The sequence below is a fragment of the Atractosteus spatula genome, chromosome 4 (assembly GCF_055471065.1).
Source record: "Atractosteus spatula isolate fAtrSpa1 chromosome 4, fAtrSpa1.hap1, whole genome shotgun sequence".
Taxonomy (NCBI): domain Eukaryota; kingdom Metazoa; phylum Chordata; class Actinopteri; order Semionotiformes; family Lepisosteidae; genus Atractosteus; species Atractosteus spatula.
The window spans coordinates 52,879,669-52,902,303 of record NC_142709.1 but is presented as its reverse complement, the minus strand read 5'-3'; the positions used below and the strand labels follow the sequence as shown (position 1 = coordinate 52,902,303).

At 40.9% G+C, this 22,635-nt stretch overlaps 1 protein-coding gene across 1 annotated transcript in view; it reads right to left on the bottom strand.

The window, feature by feature from the left end:
- egfem1 (EGF-like and EMI domain containing 1) overlaps nucleotides 1-22,635 on the bottom strand; it is a 91,751-nt gene that overhangs the window by 4,179 nt on the left and 64,937 nt on the right. The window contains exons 15-34 of the mRNA XM_088913693.1: nucleotides 21,603-21,731; nucleotides 20,604-20,732; nucleotides 20,221-20,355; nucleotides 19,929-20,063; nucleotides 18,762-18,887; nucleotides 17,067-17,198; nucleotides 16,447-16,575; nucleotides 15,639-15,770; nucleotides 15,186-15,314; nucleotides 10,802-10,930; nucleotides 9,981-10,109; nucleotides 9,462-9,590; nucleotides 8,854-8,982; nucleotides 7,272-7,400; nucleotides 6,772-6,900; nucleotides 6,421-6,552; nucleotides 5,843-5,971; nucleotides 5,582-5,710; nucleotides 4,662-4,790; nucleotides 281-409 (exon numbers count right to left, since the gene is read on the bottom strand). Coding sequence (XP_088769819.1) covers nucleotides 281-409; nucleotides 4,662-4,790; nucleotides 5,582-5,710; nucleotides 5,843-5,971; nucleotides 6,421-6,552; nucleotides 6,772-6,900; nucleotides 7,272-7,400; nucleotides 8,854-8,982; nucleotides 9,462-9,590; nucleotides 9,981-10,109; nucleotides 10,802-10,930; nucleotides 15,186-15,314; nucleotides 15,639-15,770; nucleotides 16,447-16,575; nucleotides 17,067-17,198; nucleotides 18,762-18,887; nucleotides 19,929-20,063; nucleotides 20,221-20,355; nucleotides 20,604-20,732; nucleotides 21,603-21,731 — 2,598 coding nt within the window. The remainder of the gene's footprint in view (nucleotides 1-280; nucleotides 410-4,661; nucleotides 4,791-5,581; nucleotides 5,711-5,842; nucleotides 5,972-6,420; nucleotides 6,553-6,771; nucleotides 6,901-7,271; nucleotides 7,401-8,853; nucleotides 8,983-9,461; nucleotides 9,591-9,980; nucleotides 10,110-10,801; nucleotides 10,931-15,185; nucleotides 15,315-15,638; nucleotides 15,771-16,446; nucleotides 16,576-17,066; nucleotides 17,199-18,761; nucleotides 18,888-19,928; nucleotides 20,064-20,220; nucleotides 20,356-20,603; nucleotides 20,733-21,602; nucleotides 21,732-22,635) is intronic.

The window sequence follows — 22,635 nt, the reverse complement described above, 5'->3', positions numbered from 1 at the left end:
TAGTCAAATAGTATATTGCAAGGTGTGATATCTGTGTTGCAGTATTTTCTTAAATATTTTTGTACGCAATCGAACTGTATTCATTTGCTTTTGAATTTGTCTCAGAAAGATGTAACTTCTCTTGCTTCTGCAATGCAAGGGCTGAGGAAACGACATTCAGGAAGTCAGTGATACAGCAGATATATTCTTGAATTATATGAACCTACTCAAGTCGTGCCTGTTCTTCATGATCAGAGGCTCTGAAGACTGGCTGAACACAGAAACAGTCAATCTTACGTACTGTGCTCACAGGAGTGCCCGTAGAAGCCCTCAGCGCACTGGCAGCAGCCCGTGAATCGGTCACATGACCCACTGTTCTGGCAAGGGCAGTCCAGCAGACAGTCGGCACCATATTTACCTGGAGGACACTCTGGAAAGATATCCAAGCAAGCATTTCAGCACGATTGCTCACTAGTTACACTAGGCAGCCTGCCTATTGACAGTTATTAATTGTATTTGTGTTCACTCCCTCTTTCAGTTTAGTTCCTTTGCACAGTCTTGAGATGTATCAAATGGGACAGCAGCATCGCCTGGAGAAGAAGTTATCCAAATGTCCTGAGAGCTCTACTGTGTCACTCCCTATGCTCATATTTAGATAACCTTACAGAGAGATATAAGGTCAGTCATTAGTGAATTTTGCAACCTCAGTTTAATAGGTTCATTACACTACAAATTGTTGTTCTGGTACTGATGCAGAAGATGTGTCTTTCAAGAAACAATCCTTGGATTAAGATGGGACGTTCAACCAAACAAACAAGTTGATTTAAATTGCCTTCTTCCATTTGTAGCATTTGTTATGCTGCCATCATCCTGAACCTTTGTGCTTTTCAAGATGTGTACAGTCCAACCATTACAGCACATGCCTGCTTCCTTCAGTCTCCTCTAAGGCAAAGTGCAAACAAGCCAAGAATGTTTGTACCATTGCAGGAGATATGGGCACAATCGTTTTTGTTAGGAGTGCTGGGACCTACAGTCAATATGTGGAGTATTTATTTAATAATAGATCAGTGTGATGGGGCCATTAGAGGCCTGTGCACATATTATTTCTCCACAAACAACCTACTGTAGTTTTACCTGTATTATAAATTTATGGATTTTCACATCATCAATCATCAGGCTCAGAGAATGGAAAGGACAATGTATTGTAAATAGTTGGAACTTTAGATCAAGACTTTAGATCAAGATAAAGTTGCCACCCTTACAAAATATGAGACTAACTTAAAGATTTATCAACTGAAATTTCTTGAAGGATCACTTCATGAAGGGAACATATCAGCTGAAAGACCTGAATAATGAATGACTGAAACCATAGGAGCAGGAGTTACTGTGGAGCAGCTCATCATGGTGCAGTACTTTAACATTTGGAATCTAACCACAGCTCCTGGCAGCACACGACAAAGAGAAGAACTTTAGCTTTGAAGATTGCAATGTCCGATACAGCTGGGCGTCACCTGGGAAATGTGTTGGAGGGCAAGGTGGTTAAGAGAATGCCTGGTTTTAACTCTGATAGTAGAGCTAAAGATCATAACAAAGTCACATACAAATACAACTCTCAGGCACAAAACACACAACAGGCATAAAGTGAAAAAATGAAGTCCAACAAACTGAGTTAGTGAAGACTCAATTGCATGGTAAAATCTTTAGTAAAAAGAGAGGTCTGTAAGGAAGTTTTGAAATGCAGTTAAAAAGCCTCCAATAGTTCCGGGCAATTAATTACACAGATATGATTTTTCACACACTGAGTAAGAATCCCAAGATCAGCAAATTAAGTTTAAGATGGAGTACAGTTATGTAGTAAGTTCTAACAAATAATCCAGAAGTAGATGATTCAGTGTCTTACAATATGTGTGAATATGGGAGCTCTGAAGTCTACTCTTAATTTCACAAGGTGTAAGTACAATTTTCAGGATGGGACTTATGTGATAGTGCAGAGTAATGTATGTACAAAGCATACTTAATTCATACAGAAGCCTATTATACTTGAAATACACCACTAAGCATCACAAAAGTGTAAGCATAATGAAATAAAGGCATTTAGCAATATTTGAGTGTCAGAGAGGCAGAGCTTGGATTTTAACTAGGCGATGTTCTGCAGTTAGAAGAAAGATGCCATTGTGATGTTCCTAAAATGCAGTTCAATACACAGCACAGAGTCAAACGCACTGCCAAGGTTTCTAATTCCCGTCAAATCTCAGTACCATCAACAACATAATGTGGGGAGCATTGTCAAAACTTCCAACTACTTGTTGGAAGACAATTGGTGATAGCCTCCATGTCCTGATATTTAAACCACCTCTTAATAGGAAAACCTGTAGAATGAGGTAATGATGCACACCTGTTCTGATTAATTAGAACTCAGAGGGAATTAAATTCCACATGAGGGAAAGGAATGGATGTGATAGGCTCTGCGGGGAATTAGCCATGCTTTTAAGCTGATTAAGAGGCATATAAGAACAGCTAGAAGGAAAAGTGTTTCAGTCTGTTTCTAGACTTCAGGCTGATATGGGTGGGTGAATGAGAGCTGTATTGCAGGAAATATGCATTAGTAATGAATTGTGCTGGCTTACAGTAAGACAAGACTTGAGACAGAGATGTTAAAGAACATACCATACTATTTAAGCCTGTACTGAGATAGGAATCTAGATGACACTTCTTGAATCCATGATACTCTTGGAGGTAATTTCAGAATGAGTGATTAGAGAACCACAAACCATCTACTGTAGAAGTGTGCCAGGGGGTAAAAGTTTTGAGTGGTGTGTCTGGCCAAGCAGGGTCAGCCAGAGGAGTTATTCAGCACAAGAACTTGTGGTTGCTAATAAAGATCTAGTTCTTGAGGAAGAGTGAGAGTTGTAGTGTTTACTGAAGTGAAGATTGAGAACTGAGTACTGGGTGTTAAGCAGAATTCAATGCTGTAATGTCTCATTGTGTAAAGTGATTAGTTTAGTGAGTAATGCAAATGGGTAACTCCTCTGCTTATTGCTAAGGAAAGCACATTCTTTTAAGAAGTAAACTGGAGAGTTAAAGGAAACTGGGTGTAACTTAAACCACTACAAAAGCACTAGAATTTGGTTTTGTCAGTGGAAATGAGTAATAAAAACATACAAAAAGGAAGAGGACTGTGAAACAGCGAGATCCTGGAGAGAGTTTGAAAGATGAGGACAAGTAATTTAAACAGCAAAGAACAAAAGTGATATGCTGGCAGTGATGGTATTGTGGTGATGTGTGTGCTGGTCCCAATCAGCAAAATGAGTGTTCTTTACTCTCCAAAAGCCAACTACGTAACAAACAAGCTAACATATCAGATAAACAGTCTATATACAGTATTTTTGCTATGCTTTTTTTTTACAAAAATAAAATCATGTTCCTCCAGCTACAATATCTTTCTATGTGAAAGAAAGAACAATTGAGACTATCAATTTAACATTATCTTATTTCCCATTAAGCTTAATAAATGATTAAACCTTGTATCAGTAATTTCTTCTCTGACTACAGCTTTCAGAGGCACAGAGTTGCTAGGCCATGTGGCCTAAATCTGCTATAGGGGAACTAGCAATACAACGGACGTGTAGGGTCCAGGTGAACATTACTGCATTGATTACATTTAAATTGCTAGTTCCTAACAACAGTGGGATGTGGAAAAATAATTATCATGGAATTGTAAATTCAATAAACCTCACAAGTGAATCAAACTTCACTATTGTTTTTAGATAACTTTTTGACATGCCCAGGTTTAACACTTAAACCTTACATTGCTCATAACATTAATGTTTGTGAAATTGGCTGTGACTGCTCTTGATAAGAATTGATAGGAAGAAGGATCTGGTAGCTTTATCAACATCCTTATAAGCCAGCTGATTTAGGCCTGTCTTCTCCTACAAATGCTCAAGATGTTGTTCAGGTTTACAAGACACATAGAGAGACAGCAGGCTCAGAAATCTTGAGACGGGCCAAGAGATCATGATAACTGAAACAAATGAAAACATACTGCACTATATGCCTGTTCAAAAAATAACTAATAATTGCTTATACTTATGTAGCACTTTTCTGGACACTCCACTCAAAGCGCTTTACAGGTAATGGGGACTCTCCTCCACCACCTGGATGATGTGACAGAAGCTATAGTGTGCACAGCACACTTACCACAAACCAACTATCAGTGGGGAGGAGAACAGAATGATGAAGCCAGTTCATAGAGGGGGATTATTAGGAGGCCATGATTGGTAAAGGCCAGGGGGAAATTTGGCCAGGACACCAGGGTAACACCCCTACTGTTTTCGAGAAATGCCCTAGGATTTTTAATAACCACATAGAGTCAGGATCTCGGTTTTACAGTACTTCTGGGAGAATTGGCCTTGGAGTGAGTGTGTGTTTGTGTCTGTGTGTGCCCTGTGATGGACTAGCATCCTCTCCAGGGTCTACCGTCCCTTACTACTGTTGCTTGCCAGGATAGGCTCCAGCACCCTTGCCCTGAACTGGATAAAGCAGTTAGAAAATGGTGGCTGGATGGAACAGGAAGAACAAAATCTGCTTGGTTTACAAGCTCAGACCTTTGAGACCAGGTGCTCATATTAAAGTTCATATGCATCATTAAGTCCCACGAATACAAAAAAAAAGCAAAGTACCTTTCTCACAGTAAGACCCAGTCCATCCTAATCCACATATACAGGTCCCATTCTCTGGGTTACAAATTGCACCATTTTGGCAAGAGCAGGTGTGCTGGCAGTCCTCTCCATAGCTTCCTCTGGGGCAGGCTGAAGCAGGAGCAAAGCAAATTAATGAACTAGCAATTCTGTAGCAATCACAATTCTAGAAATTCCACATGAAGATAACATCTTGGTTGTATTGCAAGCCAAACTGTCCCTTTGCATCTATGTCACTGTGCGCGCCAACAAGTTAACTTTCATATGACCCTTTTCTAAATGTATACGTACATGTATAGAAATGACCACATTTATCAATGCCAAACCTTATTAAATGGCTTAATATGATGCCAAAGTGGCTAAATCTAACAGAACAATAAACTCATCCTGATGATAACTCTTCAGGCAATTTAGACACTGAATATAAAACAATAAAACAAAAACAATTTTGTTTCTCATCCATTTGAATAATTATAGCAACATAGGGCATGGAACATCTACAGAGATCCTTCTATGCTGACAATTTTCATATCTGAGGCATTTGAAGAAATCATTCACATTGGTTTGGAGTGGGAAAATTGCTTTGGATTCCAGGATAACTACCAATTCACTGTAAAATGGTGATTTTTTTAAACTTTATTCCTTCCTAGAGAATATGCAGAAATTGTATATAGGTATTTATACAAATGTGATCATGGAATTATTTTTAAAATGTACAGTTTTGTCACTCAATTGTATCACACGGTACCTTTGCAATATCAGCAGCACATTAAATATGTACAAAGTGAATCTCTTTTAGCAACATCTTGCCTCTATTCTGCTCAGAACACCAGTGAACAGATGTTTACCATTTGAAAGCAATTCAAAACCTTGTTTCCACAAATGAAGTACAATGTATTTACCTTGCTGACAAGATGGACCAGTTCTGCCAGGTGGGCACTTACACCTTCCTGTCACCAGGTGGCACTGACCTCCCTCACCGCAGGAACACACCAGGGCACAGTCCTTCCCATAGCGGCCCTGTGGGCAGCCTGAACGGGGCATTTTTGCCTATTATTTGAACTGATTTTCCATTTAAATACAGTGAGCATTTAGCATACCAAAGGACAGTCAAATAAGTGAAAACACTGAGCTTCATTCCCAGAAGCACATGAAAGTCTTACTCAAGCTGCAGTCTGCTCCCAGGAATCCTGGAGGGCACTGACAGGCACCAGTCACGGGGTCACAGCGTCCTCCATTCTGGCACCTACAGCTCTCTCTGCAATAGGGCCCATAAGTTCCTTCTTGGCACTCTGGAATGAAAGAGTTGAGTTAAGTACTGTATGCATGTTCTGTACTTCTTAACAGCATCTTGTCAGGTATTGTTTCATAACGAAGGATGATTCTAGACAATCCCTAGAAGCAAACTTGTCATTCTGTCATGCTGTACAAACCCCTAAATAAACACATAAACTATCGTAAAATGCAGCCTATTTATGCACACCAAGCGCTAGTCTTCAAAAATGCCAGCACGTATCACAGACAGCACTTGTTTTTTAGGCATATTCCTCTGTCCCAGATATATGTGGTCGAGGCCCATCTGAAACCTTTCCTTTTCCAACAACCAACTCATTATTACTAAGATCAACATACAGTAACCCTTAAGGCCCTGATTTCACTGAAGTACTGCGATGGCCAGACGTTGAGTAGCCTTGCTCTGACCGAAGGCGACACCTCACTTCCCACAGCAGGTAACTCTTACTGAGCTCACAGCGGTTTCCATAGTAACCAGGCAGGCAGGTACACTTCCCCGTGACGGGGTGACATTGTTCCTTGTCACCAGAGCACTGGCACAGCTGGTCACACTTCTGGCCGTAAGTGCCTGGAGGACACGCTGAAAAAGACATTGACAGAACAATACTGCTGTGAAAAAAACAGACCAAACAGGTCATGCTGTTTTACTCACTTATTCAGCAGTGTATGCACAAGACAAAGAATGACTGTAGAAGTCACTGAGCTTTCTAGTGGAGTCAGTCAGCTTTTCCACAGATTAAGAATTTAAAATACAAAGAAAGAAAAAAGAACTAAATGTTTAGCCAAACAAATGTCCTACTTTCTTCACAACCGTTCCCCGTGAAGCCTGCAGGACAGCCACATTCTCCAGTCACGTGGTTGCAGGACACACCAGGAGGACATTTGCATTGCCGGGCACAGTTATCGCCATAATATCCAGGTAGACAGGCTGAAGAGAAAACCCACAGTAGAAAAGTTAGCGTTTTCTTAAAGGGTTATTTTTTTCTGAAACGTCCTGTTCACTCCATGAAATGTAAAGAACCTCCATATTCTACCGATGGCATTTGATTAAGCTTTTGCATGACCTATTATACGAAAAAAAAAAACAAGACAACAGTGTTCTCAGGTGTCCTCTTTAATTATTCCAGTATGATACACCATTGTCATTTCACTGCTTGTGTTATGACTTCATATAAAAAAACTAACAACAAATACAATTTTTTCTTTCTATAGCCAGGCGTACACTTCTGAGGCAAGTCTTAGTTTCTTTATGATACAGAATACAGTATCTATGCTCTTAAAACATGTATATCAACTCACGCTTGTCACACCTGTCCCCTCTCCAGCCCTGCTGACAGTGACACTGGCCTGTAACGTGGTGACAGGTGGAGCCATGCTCACAGTCACACTGCTCCTCACAGCGCTCCCCGTAGTAGCCCTCCGCACAGGCTGCAACACAGTCAACATGGCGGCCATTAATTACTACGAAAATGACCAAACGGATGAAGGCCTGTTTTTCATGTTGTGTTCTGCGCAGACCACCTCTTCAGAGAGAGCAAATGCCCTAGAGTACACTTATCTGTCCATCCATTCTCTAACCCCTTTATTCAATACAGGGTGGGGGGAGGGGGGCCAGAGTCTATTCCGGCAAGCAACAGGCACAAGTTGGGGTACACCCTGGACAGGATGCCACTCCATCAGAAGACACACACAGGCACAAACACACACATTAACATCAGGGCCAGTTTTCCCTAGAAGCCCAGTAACTTACCAGTATGTTTTTGGGAGGAAACCAGAGCACCTGGAGGAAAGCCATACAAACACGGGGAGAACATTCAAATACCATGCTAGTGCTGAGAGGCAGCAATGCTAAACACTACATAGATAAGCTGCCTATTCTTATTCTTGTTTTGCGCTATTGTATTTCATGGTTACCTTTTCCCCTAATGATGGATTGGTTTGTGTTTTCAGTTAATTAATATATTGTCCTAATTCGCACAGACATTTTGCAAAACAAACAGCCATGCTGATCAGCTGTTCAGTGGTAGTCAAGGGAAACTTTGGTTGACAGGAACAGAAAATGCCAAATGATTTAGCTGCTCAGGTTATTCCTTCATCTGTTTTAATTTAGAGCAAACATATAAGACCCATCCCGTTTGATGTGGGGCCAGCTGGGAACCTTTTCGTAAGAGAACGATAAGTGAAAATAAATTATTGCTCTGAACTACTGTCCACCCAGATTACTGTGTGAAATGTGACATTTGGTTCACCAAACTTGAAAAAATCTCACAACGCTTAACGGTTTAATCCATGTCAGATTATACATGCCATAGGCTGTTGTACACATTCTACTTCAGGAACACAAATGTGATACTTGTATATTCCAGATTATTTTAACTTCCCACATCTGGGAAATTTATTCAAAATAAAGTAACGTGTTTCAAATACCCTGTGTCTGGTTTTGGGTCATGTCAGAGTCTGGAGTTTTTTTAGAAAAGAAAGTGGCTGAAACTGTTCCATCAATTCATCCATTTTCCAACTGCTTTATCCAGTACAGGGCCATGGGGGGAGCTGGTGTCTACCCTGGCAAGCAATGGGTGACAAGAAAGGATACACCCTGGAAGTCCACAGAGCACACACAGACAAAAACACACCCACACTCACACCAGGGCCATTTTTTCCCAGAAGCCAATTTAACCAACCAGTATGTCTTTGGATTGTAGGAGGAAACCAGAGCACCTGGAGGAAACCAGATTGAACACTGGGAGAACATACAGTACAAACTCCACGCAGGGCTCAAACTGTTATGCGATGAGATTCCTATCTAATTCCTTGGGGATTATGCTGCCGGCCAATCTGAATTTCTCCAGAAACGTCTATCTTTACGTTAAAAGTCTTTTACCTGTTTCACATTGGTCACCAGTCCAGCCTGGGCGGCAGACACATTTCCCTGAGTGTCTCTCACAGAGTCCACCATTTGTGCAGTTACAGGTCTGTGCACATCCTTCTCCAAAGCGCCCATCTTCACACTCTTAGCAATCCAGAGAACAAATTGTTAAAATCAGGAGCTGGTTTCCTGGGACACATACTGTAGTTCTGATGATCGGAGTCACTGTTTTTTCTCATTTCTTGCTTCCCACCTTAGTATACCCTTCTAATATCTTTTACCACTATATTTTGGCACAGCTGTGATGGGGGGTAAACCTAAGAGCTAATGTCTGATTCTGCTATTCCAGACCGTTGCTGTATTCTTGCCTTTATGAAAAGTTAGCAGCTTCCCCACTCTCGCCTCACATGTTTGCTTTGCTTTTCTTTGCTACAGATTTCCACTGGTTGTATCACATTTTACTACAGTACATCTCTCTACATGCATACTCTTTGACTTAACGATTGTATACTTTAACAATCCTACGTAAGGGCAGACACTGACAGATATACATCTAGCAAAAAGCACAAGAACCAAGCTTAAAAGCTAAGTTTAGTTAATGCCAATAAAAAATACATCCTAACCTAGTTCACAGGCAACCCCAGTCCAGCCTCTGGGACACAAGCACTGGCCAGTCACGGGGTCACAGGAGCCCCCATTTTGGCAGATACAATGGTGAAGACAGTCCACACCATAGAGTCCAGCAGGGCATGCTAAACAGGTACACTGCATTAAATACTGAAAGCCTTTCTGAAAAGCTCATCGTTACAATACACAAAAAGAGAATATAGGCAAAATGGCATTCCTGTCTCAAATACAATTTTAACAGATTGTGGCCTCTTCTTTTTTTCAAAAGGGTCTGTCAGATCATGAATTATTAATTCAGAAAAAAACTGTATGTCATACAAGTACATTACAGTGCTGTAGTATGTGCAATACTATTATAAATTGACACTATAGTAAAAGGACAAGCATTAGGCTTGATTATATTAGTAAAAGTTAGTGTATGTATGCAAACTTATTGTACATTGCAATATAGCAGCGTATTGCACTAGTCCAAACCATCAAGATTTCTAGGGTTTTTAAAGTTTTTATTCACTTACGCTTCTGACAGGTAGCTCCTGTCCAGCCTGCAGCACAGCTGCACTGCCCAGAGATGTGGTCACAGGCTGCTCCGTTGTGACAATCACAGGTCTCACTGCAGTTAATACCATACTGTCCTCTTGGGCAAGCTGGGATGATAATTGAACAGTGCCGTAAATGCACAGGACTGAACAGATTTGAAAGGCAAGATACGCAAACATATTTTTAGTTGTTTATGACTATGTAACAATTTTGTTTACAAATAAAAAATTAAGCTTTGCACAGACAAATTCATTTAAGGGTGGTCATATTTGTGAAGGACTGACCACCTGCAGGGTGTAGAGGTTTCCTTTAACCCTCCAACAATTTAACACCTGGAAATGCTATTGAATTCTCATTAACATAGTTAACACACAACAGCAGGGTAAGGATAATATGCAGGTAAGTACAACATTAGAAATTTACAAACACATTTTATTCAATTCTTTAAGAAGCGGAAAAACTCAGCATCCCGATATAAATCTGTATAGTTTATGTCCATATACACTGTACATATTCATAACACATATTTATGTCCATGTAAACTGTACATACTTGTGTTCATGTGTTTACAGGGATTTGTTAGAGTAAGAAACTCAAATCCCTGTAAACACATGGTCATATTTATACATGCGTACCTATGGTTAAATATCCCATGCCTGAAAGGTTTTCCTCAATGAAAAAGACTTAAATAATTACATAGACAATTGTTCTGAAACCATTTGCAATGTATTTAAAAAGCGAAGCATGAAAGGAAGAGCATTCCAAAAGTATGCCACATTTAATGAGGTGAAGCCCTTACCCTGGTTACACTTGGTTCCCACCCAGCCAGGAGGGCACTGGCAGGCTCCTGTGATGTGGCTACAATGAGCACCATTTCTGCAGTTGCACATCTGGTGACAGTCAAGGCCATAAAAGCCAGCCGGGCATGCTGAAAACCAGGATGAAACAGCCCTTAGATCATGACTAGGACAGTGTGCTTACAAAACACCAAGATAGCACATCTACCACCTACAAAATGAAAATTAAAAAAGCATTCTGCTTTCCAGTTCATTTATAAAGCATCAGCATTAATTAAGTGATCTCATACTCCACATCTGCACAAAACCAGTGGCACATCAAAGCAATGAGACAGCGTGCCATGTCTTCTCACAGAACAAAGGGATACTGAAATTCCAAGTCATTCCAGCACCTGCTGAGACACTTCTGTGCTCACATCAAGGCCTAAGAAACCATCCAAAACAAAAGCAGGGTCCACACGCAAAGCTTTTGTTCTTAATGGTTATGTTTCCTTTTCTCCTTCAGTAAAAATCCAACATTATAAGGAGCCCAGAATTCTAGGAAAATTGGTCCTGGTGTGAGTGTGCAGGCATGTGTGTGTTCTGTAACGTACTGGCGTTCTGTTCGGGGTGTACCCCACCTTGAGCCCGCTGCATGCCGGGATAGTTGTTCAGGCAGAAATAACAGCAAGCAAGTTGAGGAGAGGCTGTGTAAATCCCTCTATGCTGTGGTTGGAAACAATGCCCTTGAATTTGACTATTTTGAAATTTACAACTCTAGACAAGCAAGCTGATGATGTAAACCAGTTAGCACTGGAGAGGTAAGACTCAGTTGGAATAAAAACCTGCAGACACAGTGTTTCTCCAGGACCAGAGCTGGGAACAACTGCTCACTTGTTCCTTTAAAACCTGCATACTGAGAGCTCTTCACTCTAACCTCTTTGTACGTGTATATGATCAATGTTCAAGCACATCCAACATTTACATCCAGAGCTCTGTTCCTGCATGGAGAAAAATGAGGTCATACAAAGGTCACTTACAAAGTGACTTTGTAGCACTTGATAATGTGTAGTTCACCCCCAAACTTTGTAAATTGCTTTGGATGAAACCATCTGTTAAAAATATTTTAGTCAAAAGACAACAAGCCGAATGTATCATGTCAAGAAGACCATTATCTCTTCTAAAATTCTTCCTGTTCCTAATTCTTTTTGCCAATTGACCAAAACTACTTGAGGGGTTAAAAACAAGAAAACTGACAGACCCCCCCTGTCATGTTAGATTAGGGGCGCTTAGAGACGAGTGTCTGAACCTGGCATCTTTCGAAACTTCCTTCTCTTCCCCTTTCTGGAAGGCGCCTTGTTTCAATTGCCGGATGTCAAACACTTGCAATCATTTGCATACTTCAGGGATTTTGTGTTTGCTGTGGGGATGTAGTTGTGGCTTTTTCACAGTTATTATACCATCTGCGTTGGCTCCATTGTGGCTTTGCAGTAAAATGGCCAGCTGGACGGCGGTTTTCATTAACGGGCGTCAGACAACTATGCTGTCATGCATCCAGCTGTGGAGTGGGGAGGCATTAAAGACTGCAGGGAAACATCTGTGTAAAATCCCCAATCCTCCTGTCTTCACCAGCTCCTGGTGAGTTTAATAATGCCAAATCATCTTGCTCCACAGTGACTACCTGTCTGTGGTGTTTACCCACCTTGGATAGACTTACATCACAGCAATCCTTAAACGTGTAGTAGCAGTAAAAAAAACAACAACTTGTAATTGTTTATTTAATGTGGTAACAAAAAGTTATATTTGGGTTCAACTATCCTGCGGTAGTTTGTTGAGTTTTTTGTACAGCGTGTTAAAACATGTAATTTACAGTTTTGAAAACAACATTAGACGATATTCAGAAGACTAAGTCATGCAAAGAATCTGTTTTATCACCTAGATTTGTTAAGACATCCCAAAATGGATTTCAATGCGAATACCAACGTTCTTCTTTAAACAAAGCAGAACCTCAGCTTGAGTAGAAGATTTTTTGAAACATGTTAAAGGATGCACAGCTGGAACATTTCCAAGAATAAAGGGAGCAATCTGCACAAAGCTGAACACACAAGAACATGATAAAGCCAAAGAAGCACTCCTACAGAATGCTTCTGTTGTTCTGCAGGGAGCGGTCCCTTTGGATTTCCTCCATGCAATATACTTAATATGGTGTGTGTAATAAGAAAATGAAAAGCACATTGTATAGTGATTCTCCATACTCTGTCCTCAAGGTACTGAGCAAGATAATCACGGTTTGTGAATTCAATTTGTTATGACTACTGCATTAGCACTGAGATTTTGATTTAGATTGTATGGGTCTTAACAATTTGATATGATACTGAGAAAAACAAGCACTCTGCAGTAAGTGCAATGTTAAAAACTGTTTTGCAATTGTATTAATATTGTGAACCAGTGGAGGGCACACCAGAATCATCTCGCTCTTTGTCTTTTCTATGTCTGCAGATACCACTGTCTTTTGATATTTTAATTGCTTCCTTAACCTGGTAATTTGCATGGACTAAGTTTTCCTTGAATAAAAAATCAAGATGTCTTAAAATATTTAAATATTTTATATTTAAAATAAAATATAGTATTAAGAACTTTTGTCTTATTTACAGTATTATTTTAGTCTATTTAGACTTAACTTTAAAAATGATTATTTTTCTTGTCAAAAACAACAAATGCAAGTCACAGAATTTTCTTTACTTCTGTGTTTTATGCCAGGAGTTAAATGTTTTAATATCTTCTCTCGATGATGTATCATAATGACTTTTCAATTAAAATTAAAATTAATAACACTGTTATTATTGTTTATCTATCCATGCATTCTCTAACCACTCAATTGAGTGGGGCCTACCCCAGCAAGCAACGGGCACAAGGCCGGGTACACCCTGGACAGGACCCCATTCCATCGCAGCGCACACACAGACACACTCACACCAGGGCCAGTGTTTTGCCAGAAGCCAATTAGCCTACCAGTATGTCCTTGGACTTTTGAAGGAAATCAGAGCACCCAGAGAGAGGAAACCCCTGCAAACATTTAGAGAACATACAAACCCCACACAGATAGCATCCCAGGTCTGTAATTGAACCCAGGGCCCCAGCACTACAAGGCAGCAATGCCAACCATTACACTACGGTGCCTTTAATCAGCCTTTAAAAACAGGAAAATACAAAATGAATGAAAATTAAGGAAACAGTTCAGTATTCTAGTTCATAGTTTCCTATAGCTGCTGTGTAATGGAAATCTCTATAAAACTGTATAGAGCATGTGGAGTCTTGTGGAGCCTCACAGAAATCTTCCCTACAGGAATTGTGTAGAATTGTGTATACTCATAAGGACTTTTTAAGCAGCCTTGTGTCTTTTCTTTTTTGTTCAACACACTGTAGATGTCCCCAGTTAGCAAAGTCAGCTACAAAATCAAAGAGATTTCTAAGAACAGATATTCTCTTTTTATACCTGAGGGTAGGTTTTTCTGCTAATGGCGCATGTCTTCTAGGTTCCCAGAGACAATTGCTGGTTAATACATGTGAAGTTCCGGCATGAGTTTCTAGTGCTCGAGACACATGGTGTGCCAGACATATAATGAAACCTACTGGTGGCAAGACTAGAAGATTACTTCCAGATCTTTCAAATAAGCTCCCTGAGCACCACACAGACAGACGCTATTAGTAAATTGCTATGCTACCTCTTCAACTGCTTAACTTGTGACAGGAGAGTCTGAAACACTCCCATTAGGACCAGAAGGAGATTTAGTGAACAGAATCACACACAATACTGACATTTCATGACTTTCCAACAGGATGGTATGAAAGGAGACTTAAATCGGACCTCCAAGTACCAGAGTTCAGCAGGTTTTCAAAGATTATGACTGCTTATGACTGAAGAATTACATGTGAACTGACTTTATTTAAGTACTTAAGATGAAAATGAAACCACAGAGCCCTGGGCCCTTTGAGGACTGGAGCAGTCTCCCTGTGTTTAAGTGGGTTTTTTCCAGGAGCTCCAATAGACATACCGGTACAGTCTAACGACATGCTGGCAGGTTAGTTGTCTCCTGGGAAAATTGGCCCTGGTGTGTGTTTGTGTGTGTGCTGTGATCAACTGGCATCCTGTCTGAGGTGTATTCTGCCTTGTGCCTGTTCCTTTCCAGGATAGACTCTGGCTGCCCACAACTCTGAATTGGATGAAGTGGTTAGGGAATGGGTGGTTGTTTTGACACTTAATCTGCCTTGGTATTTTAAGTTCCAACAGGAACTCTGAACTCTGAATGTCATGAAATTGCTGAGGTTTTCACTCTGAAGTAATTTTGTTTCTGTTTAGTTGGAATTGGAAAACTAGGATACGTAAACAGAGTCTCTGTAACTTACGCCGTTCACAGAAGGTGCCAGCCCAGCCTGCCGAGCATGTACAAGCCCCACTGACATGATCACAGGCAGCTCCATTCTCACACTGACAGACGAAGTTACAGCCAAGACCGTAGGTACCATCAGGACATTCTGAAAGCAGTACAGATTCGACAGTAAAGTATGAAACAAAGAACATACTGTACGTCATGAGTAAGAATTGCGACACAAACTTCCACAAAATGCCTGTAGATGGCAGCCTTTCACTGGAAATGCTTACACCACCAGAGAGAAAATAAAACAGTTCTGCAGAAAATTAAAGCTGATTTGTATAAAGAATCATGGTTAGTACAACTGTAACTCCCTTAAATTAGAAGAAAAAAAACTGTATGCATTCTCTTTCATTTGTGTAAAACATGGATTGTAAATAAACAAAGAAGACAGTGTAATGAATCAATTCTCAGGAGCAGAGTTTACTGTTTTGGCAGTGGGCTCCAGTGTAGCCGGCTTCACACAGGCAGTGTCCAGTCACTGGGCTGCAGCTCAAGTCGCTGTGCTCACACTCACACTGGCTAGCGCACTGTCGACCCCAGTAGCCCGGATCACAGGCTGAAAATAAAAGGAATGCTAAGATTTAAAGCCCTGGAATAAAAGTACCAGCTTTTATTGAATTTACCATCTGGTGGAAGGGCTTACAGAGGGCACAGTGGTGCAGTGGTTATCATTGCTGCTTTGCAGTGCTGGAGGCCCTGGGTTCAACTCTGGACCTCAGATGCTATCTGTGTGGTGTCTGCATGTTCTCTACATGTTCATGTGGGTTTCCTCCGGATGCTCTGGTTTCCCCCCACAGTCCACAGAAACGTTGGGTGGGGTAATTGACTTTTAGGAAAACTGGCATTGGTGTGAGTGTGTTTGTGTCAATGTGCAATGGACTGGAGTCCTGTCCATGGTGTCTCCTGCCCCCAGCCCAATGCTTCCCAGGATAGGCTCTAGGCCACTGTGAGCCTAAGTTGGATGAGCAGTTATTGAAAGCAATTTGTTGAAAAGGCTTAGAAAAGGGGTTACGAGTTCAGACGTCTTATCTTACAAACAAACAACATCAACATAACAAACTAACAATGTATCATTTATAAAAGACGCATCAAAGGACAATGCCTCTGACATTTCCTTCATGAAAACGAATGAAACGATGTCTCATGCTGTATAATTTTAAACTACAGGGGTGGATCAAAACACCTCTTTAAGGTTTTCAAAATGCATATGTGCTGTGAAAAACCACACTCACGTCTTTTGCAGCCATGTCCAGTCCACCCCGGGGGGCAGGCACACTGCCCAGTCACAGGGTCACACTCAGCGTTGTTATTACAGTCACAGAGAAACAGGCAGCCAAGCCCATAGTACCCACTGGGACAAGCTGTTGAACAGGAAAAGTATTCATGGAATGCAACTGGTCACAGAGGTTCAAGTTCAAGAAAATATTATCATCTGGCATTTTATAGCCTTCTAAGCCCGTACTTTATTTGTATTAATATACAGTATACAATGTCTTTACAATTATACATGTAAAATACATATTCTGTGATTTGGTTGATTTAAACAAACAAAACATCAACCAGAAATAAGCAGGAGTATTAATGTGATTAATATGATGAATCTGTGCAAATCATAAAAAGCCATTGCCGTCCATTTCTGGAAGCAGAACTAAAAAAAAGCTCTTTACTGGAAAATGTGTTTATTGTTTATTATTTCTTGAACGGATTACTTCTATGTGGTCTGATTTAAAAAAAAAAGTTTTAGCAAGTGTGGACATTTGCTAGCAAAAATAGCCAATTTACTGTGAAGATATCCGTAAGTTGCTGAATTAAATAAAGAGAGAGCCAGAGGCAATTCTTAATTAAGACTTACTCTTTTCACAGTACTTTCCGCTGTACCCTGGAGGGCACTCACAGTTTCCAGTCTCTTTGTTACAAGTGCCTCCATTTTCACAGGTTCCACATGGAAAGTGACAGTTTATACCCCACCACCCTTCAGGACAGGCTGTGGACAAAACCCAAGACAAGGCATGTTGCCCAGTGACTTGAAACCACAAACAGACCAAAATACTAGTAAAAAGCCAGCACATTGCGGTCTCTGCTCTGACTTTTTAAAAAAGTCTAGTATGGCTACCCCTACATGTTGTAAAATAGAGGTCTGCTCATTCTGTCTTCTACAGGCACAAGCTCATGCTTACAGTATCTTTTCCAAACCGACTGGCAAACAGGTGAAATGCAGAAGTGCTCAAATTTGTGCCCACATAGCTTTCTGTCTTTTCACAAATCAGCCAATAATGCTTCTAAGGATGATAAAGCTGCTTGAGAAAAAAAGAGCAAAACTGCAGCACTAAGAGGGATTCTACTGTATATGTTTCTTATCTGAGAGACCAGTTTTGGGCTTTAGGTCTCACAAGAGATTGTTTTTTTTATTAGAATAGCCTATTATCTTCATTCCCTCCTACTCTAGAATGACTGTGTGTTTATCACGTATCGGCTTGCAGCTATGAAGCCCACACAGTGAGTGAATAAGGAAGTGCAGACAGATTCCTCCATCCCACCACCTTAGCGCCACTGGTCTTGTAACACATCACATGTGGCACAGCACTGTTGCAGGTGTATCTGTCACTGACAGCACCGCAATCACCCAGGAGGCCACAGGGAGCGCTCTGTTGCTGGGAGCTGAGCTTGTCCCACCTGCTGCTTGTGGAGTCCTAGTCACAGTCAGCTAGTGACATGGCCCAAGCTGAAATACACGTACCTGAATCACAAAGCTCAGGCTACGCTGGGCAAGAGCCTTTTTACTGGGTGAGCCTGTCAGGAGTCCCCTTCCAAGGGATTTGAAGTCTTTTAAGTTTGTAAGACTGAATAGCAGACACATTGTTTCTTAAATTTGAAATCATGAATTACTTCTGCATTTCATACTCCCATCCAGATTATCCACTGAAGGTGCGTCAGCAGAGTGAGTGTCAATGCGAAGCCTTGGCCAGTCACCCATACAGTGAGCTCCATAGTGCCTAACAGGAGGCCCTGAGTGGTCTCATTGCAAGCTTACAGATGTGCAAGCCAGCCAGTACTAGTGGTAGTTAGTGACGCAACTCAGACTCGAATCGGCAGCGTCTGGATTATAGGGCTCATCCAGCTCTCCAAACCAGCCACTTAACTATTTGAGCCACTCAGAAGCCTCCAGATTAATTCTGAATTTATTTTAGCAATTTGTACTGTTGTGAAGTCAGCACCATGAACTCGAATGCTGAGAACAGAGACAGCTGGTAACCTGCTCCTGTGAATGAGTCACCCAAAAACACAACAGCAGAGGTCTTTAAAGGTCAGTCATCGTGATGAGGCTGCTGCATATTCTCTCAGTATACTGGGGAAAATGTTAGTGAAAACAAATAATGTGCTAAGTTAAGTTATTTCTAAATCCAAGATCTTAGATTACCTGCACACTTAACTGCACCCCATCTGCAAACACAAGAAGTGCATTAGATTAACTTGAGAGCTAAAATGGCAAAACAAATTGCTAATAATCTCTTCAAAGCAACATCTGTCTTCCTCCTGTCTTCCTCACCCTTTTCGCAGGCTGAGCCAGTCTTTCCAGGAGGACAGACACACAGACCGGTCTGGGAATCACACGGAGCCCCACCACAGTCACAATCTTCTTGGCAGTTCACACCGAACTTTCCCAGCTCACAAGCTGCAGAAATGGCAAAGACAGTCCAACCTGACAGAACATGTTGCCTTAAAAGGCACAAGCAAATCTCACATTCTAAAAGTGCCATTGGCTATTACCTTAAGATACCAAACAAGAGAATACATTACTTGACAATCTAATTGATCTTCAGCTGTAGATGCCTTTGCTAAAATAGGCACTTAAAAATCTATACATTATCTATATATTTTAGAAGCTGTAGTTTCCCTTTTAAAAGTCATAAGCTTGCACCATCTGGACAGATAAATTCTAAGCAGTGTAATATTCTCCTATGCTTGAAATATTTCAAGTCTTGATATCTGTCAGAAAAATGACAGGAGTAAAAGACTCCAAAAACAATTATTCTAAATGTGGTGCTACAGTTTATATAATATTCATACACTGACTTAAAACAACTATTATGAATAGCTGTTATTAGTACTGTATGTATTTTCTTCAGTATCAAAACAGGGGGGAAAGGAATGACTGTTTACAAACTTACTGTATCTGACAACCTGCCTTAAAGAGATGGATGATTTGTTTGCCTTAAAACTGATTCCAAAAACAATCTGGTTAAAGCATTAAGTCAAGACCCTAATGTTATCTTTGATCTACTTTGGGGAAATGGTATTATAGCAAAACCAGAACAAAAAAAAAGCTATTAAATATCCCTTCCGAGTTTGGAGTCCCTAAAGTTCAACTGGATGCAACTTTCCATTCGAAAGCAGGGCCAGAAACGATCAGGTTTTTCATTAAAGCCAGAAACAGTCTTTATAAATTTGCAGACTTAAAACACTGCACGGTATACATTATTGCATTACGAACTTTGAATTTAACAATTGTGTTATTCTATTGGAATAAGAGATTTGTTCATTTCCAAAATGCTGGAGGGCGTATACTGTAATTTGTTTTCAAAGCCCAGTAAGTGCACCGGGTGGCTTTTGGAGTGGAATCGCGATAAGCCAGAGCTAGTGTAAGGATGAGCAACGCCTGTTAAGAGCCTGAGTTCCTACTGCTTCCCATGCTCCACTCTGTTAGGGTACTTACACAGTTGGCACCTCTCCCCGTGAAACCCTGGAGCACACCGCTGATTGCATTTCCCGGTCTGACCATCACACGACACCCCGACGGCGCAGTCGCACCTCAGCTTGCAGCCAGCTCCAAAAAATCCCGTCTCACACTCTGTCGAAAACCGCCTTGATTAGGATGGTAGTGATGATAATGCGAGAGCTGCCACTGATAATGATGATGGCTGGACTGTACACCGGCAGGTTAGTCATACAGTGGGAAACATGGCCTTGAGAATTAACGGGAAAAACATTTGGTAAACATTTGGTACCTTTCTGGCACTTGTCACCATGGAAACCAGGCCTGCAGGTACAAGACCCATTTCGGGCATCACATCCCAGGGAGTTCTCCACCACACAGTCACATTCCTCCGAGCAGCCAGCTCCATAGGCCCATCTGGGACACGCTGTGGCCAGCAAGAGGGCAGATTCATGGCGCACACACACAAGAGTACCATATGGTGTTTAATCAAAGGTGTAAATACATTGTATTCAGACTTGGTCACATTTTACTGCAGGAATTACACAATATCTCCCACCCAACCATCACCCACAGTATCTTATACTCAACCACAGTATGTTACAGTCAACCATAACGTTCATAGACTGCTTGTTTTCCATAAGTGTCTGTAATGCAGCGGACTCGGTTACTTACGCAAGTGGCAGAAGAGTCCGTAAAGCCCAGGGTCGCAGAGACAAGCGCCATAGAGCCTGTGGCAATAGCCGTTGTTGGGACAGTTGCACCTTCTGTCACAGCTTTTTCCATAAAAGCCCTTGGGGCAGCCTAACAAACACAGTGAAAAACCACTCAGCTCAGAATTGAAATGCTACTTCTAACAGATGATGGTTATAACAGAAGTCTGGGAGGAAGGTTAAATCCTAATCTCACACACATCCACTTGCCTGCGTAAAGTTTTGCACCCAAGACTGCCTTTCACATATCTGTCCTGCACCCTCTCAGCCAGGCTGCCATTCCCTCAGCTAGCCAAGTCACGCCAAACACACTCCACATACTTCATCCCTCTTACGCATTCATAAGGATTTAAACTACTGAATTTTACACGCTTCAGATTTCAAACTCAAAGTCACTTTCTAATTTCTTAAGTTTAAGTGAACTGTTAGAAGTATTATACGCTTCATTAAAAATTCCTGATACTCAATCATTATCAATTATTATCAACATAATAATAAAAGTATGTTATATTATTCTAACATTAACAATAAAACTTCTTACTTTCATTTTATGTTACCTGGGCCACACTTTAATGATTTCTATTCACCTCCTTCCAGTGATATCCCGTTTTTGTTGAATTACAAATGTATACACAGTTTTTAAAGCAAAAACTTTTAATAAAATCTTGACTGCCCACTGTTGGGTGGAACAAGTTAAATGTTACCAAAAACTGCAAATGTGTACAAAAGACACGACACAAGCACTTACTGTATACTTATACTAATGGCAACTGATTGCAAGCTGGAGGTCAATCTCTCAAAGCTATGTCAGTAATACTGTATATGCAGCTGCGATGTGTGATATCCAAAGAAATAGCAAAAATATATCACAGTGATTCCTATGAGTGGTAGAGTGGTACTGGAATTCCCTTTCAGCCTACTGGCTTAAACAAATCCTCCATGTGACTAAGAAGGCTCTTACCATCCTGACAGAACTCTCCATGAACTCCTGGGGGACAGTGGCACCTTCCTGTCACAGAGTCACAGGACCCTCCATTCTGGCATCTACAGATGCTGTTACAGCCCTTCCCAAAGGTTCCCTGTGGACACGCTAGGTGAAAAGGAAGACATGAACTACTGTAGATGATGAGTATCCTGCAGCGTCACTGGAAAAGTTCAGTAAGACTCACACTTTCCAGCTGTGAGCTGACTTAAACAGAATCTGAGGTCTGGTTTCCTGCCTTGTACCTGTGGCTTGCTGGCATGGGCTCCAGCTCCCCAGCCTCTCTATACTGGATAAAGTGGTTAGAAAATGGATGGATGGATTCATAAGTTCCTTAAAAACATATAACCAAAAGAAGGCCACTTGGCTACCCATTTGGTAACTAAGATAACAGGTTGTCTGCTTCAAACACATGTACAACTCTTTGTCCCTTTGTGAAAAGGAGTGTGTCTTGCTTTCAAGACTATATGCTGTACCTAGAGACTTTGAGGTCCCGTGATTCATGTCCATAATTGTGTCTAATGCAAAACAGCAAACTGTACTACTCTTCTGCTACTCTTTAGTTTTATCAGAGGACTTTTCTGACTACAAAGAAATTTCTGAGTACATCTAAAATTTTACATTAAACACAGCTCATACTTTGTTACCATTGGCTGAAAATTCATCCCAGTGCTAGTGAGATCAGCGACTATTTATCATAACCATATTATTTGGACCTTTGAAGGAACCTTTAGATCAGAGACTACTGTTCTTTGGTCTCAGTAGATATTGTAAGTAACTTGTGTGAACATAAGTCTTTCCCTCCCTTTTCTGGATTAGATTAATCTCTGAGTATTTGAGTTTGAAAGCTTAAGTGTATTGGCACAGTCATAAAACCAATTACAACTAACCCAGTCCATATGTGTGAGAAGGAAACAATATCAAACTGTGTTTTTATTTTAAATTCTGTAGAAAGGCCTGTAATAATCTTGTTATGAGTGTTAATTCTATTTTAGAACTTAAAACGTTCTCT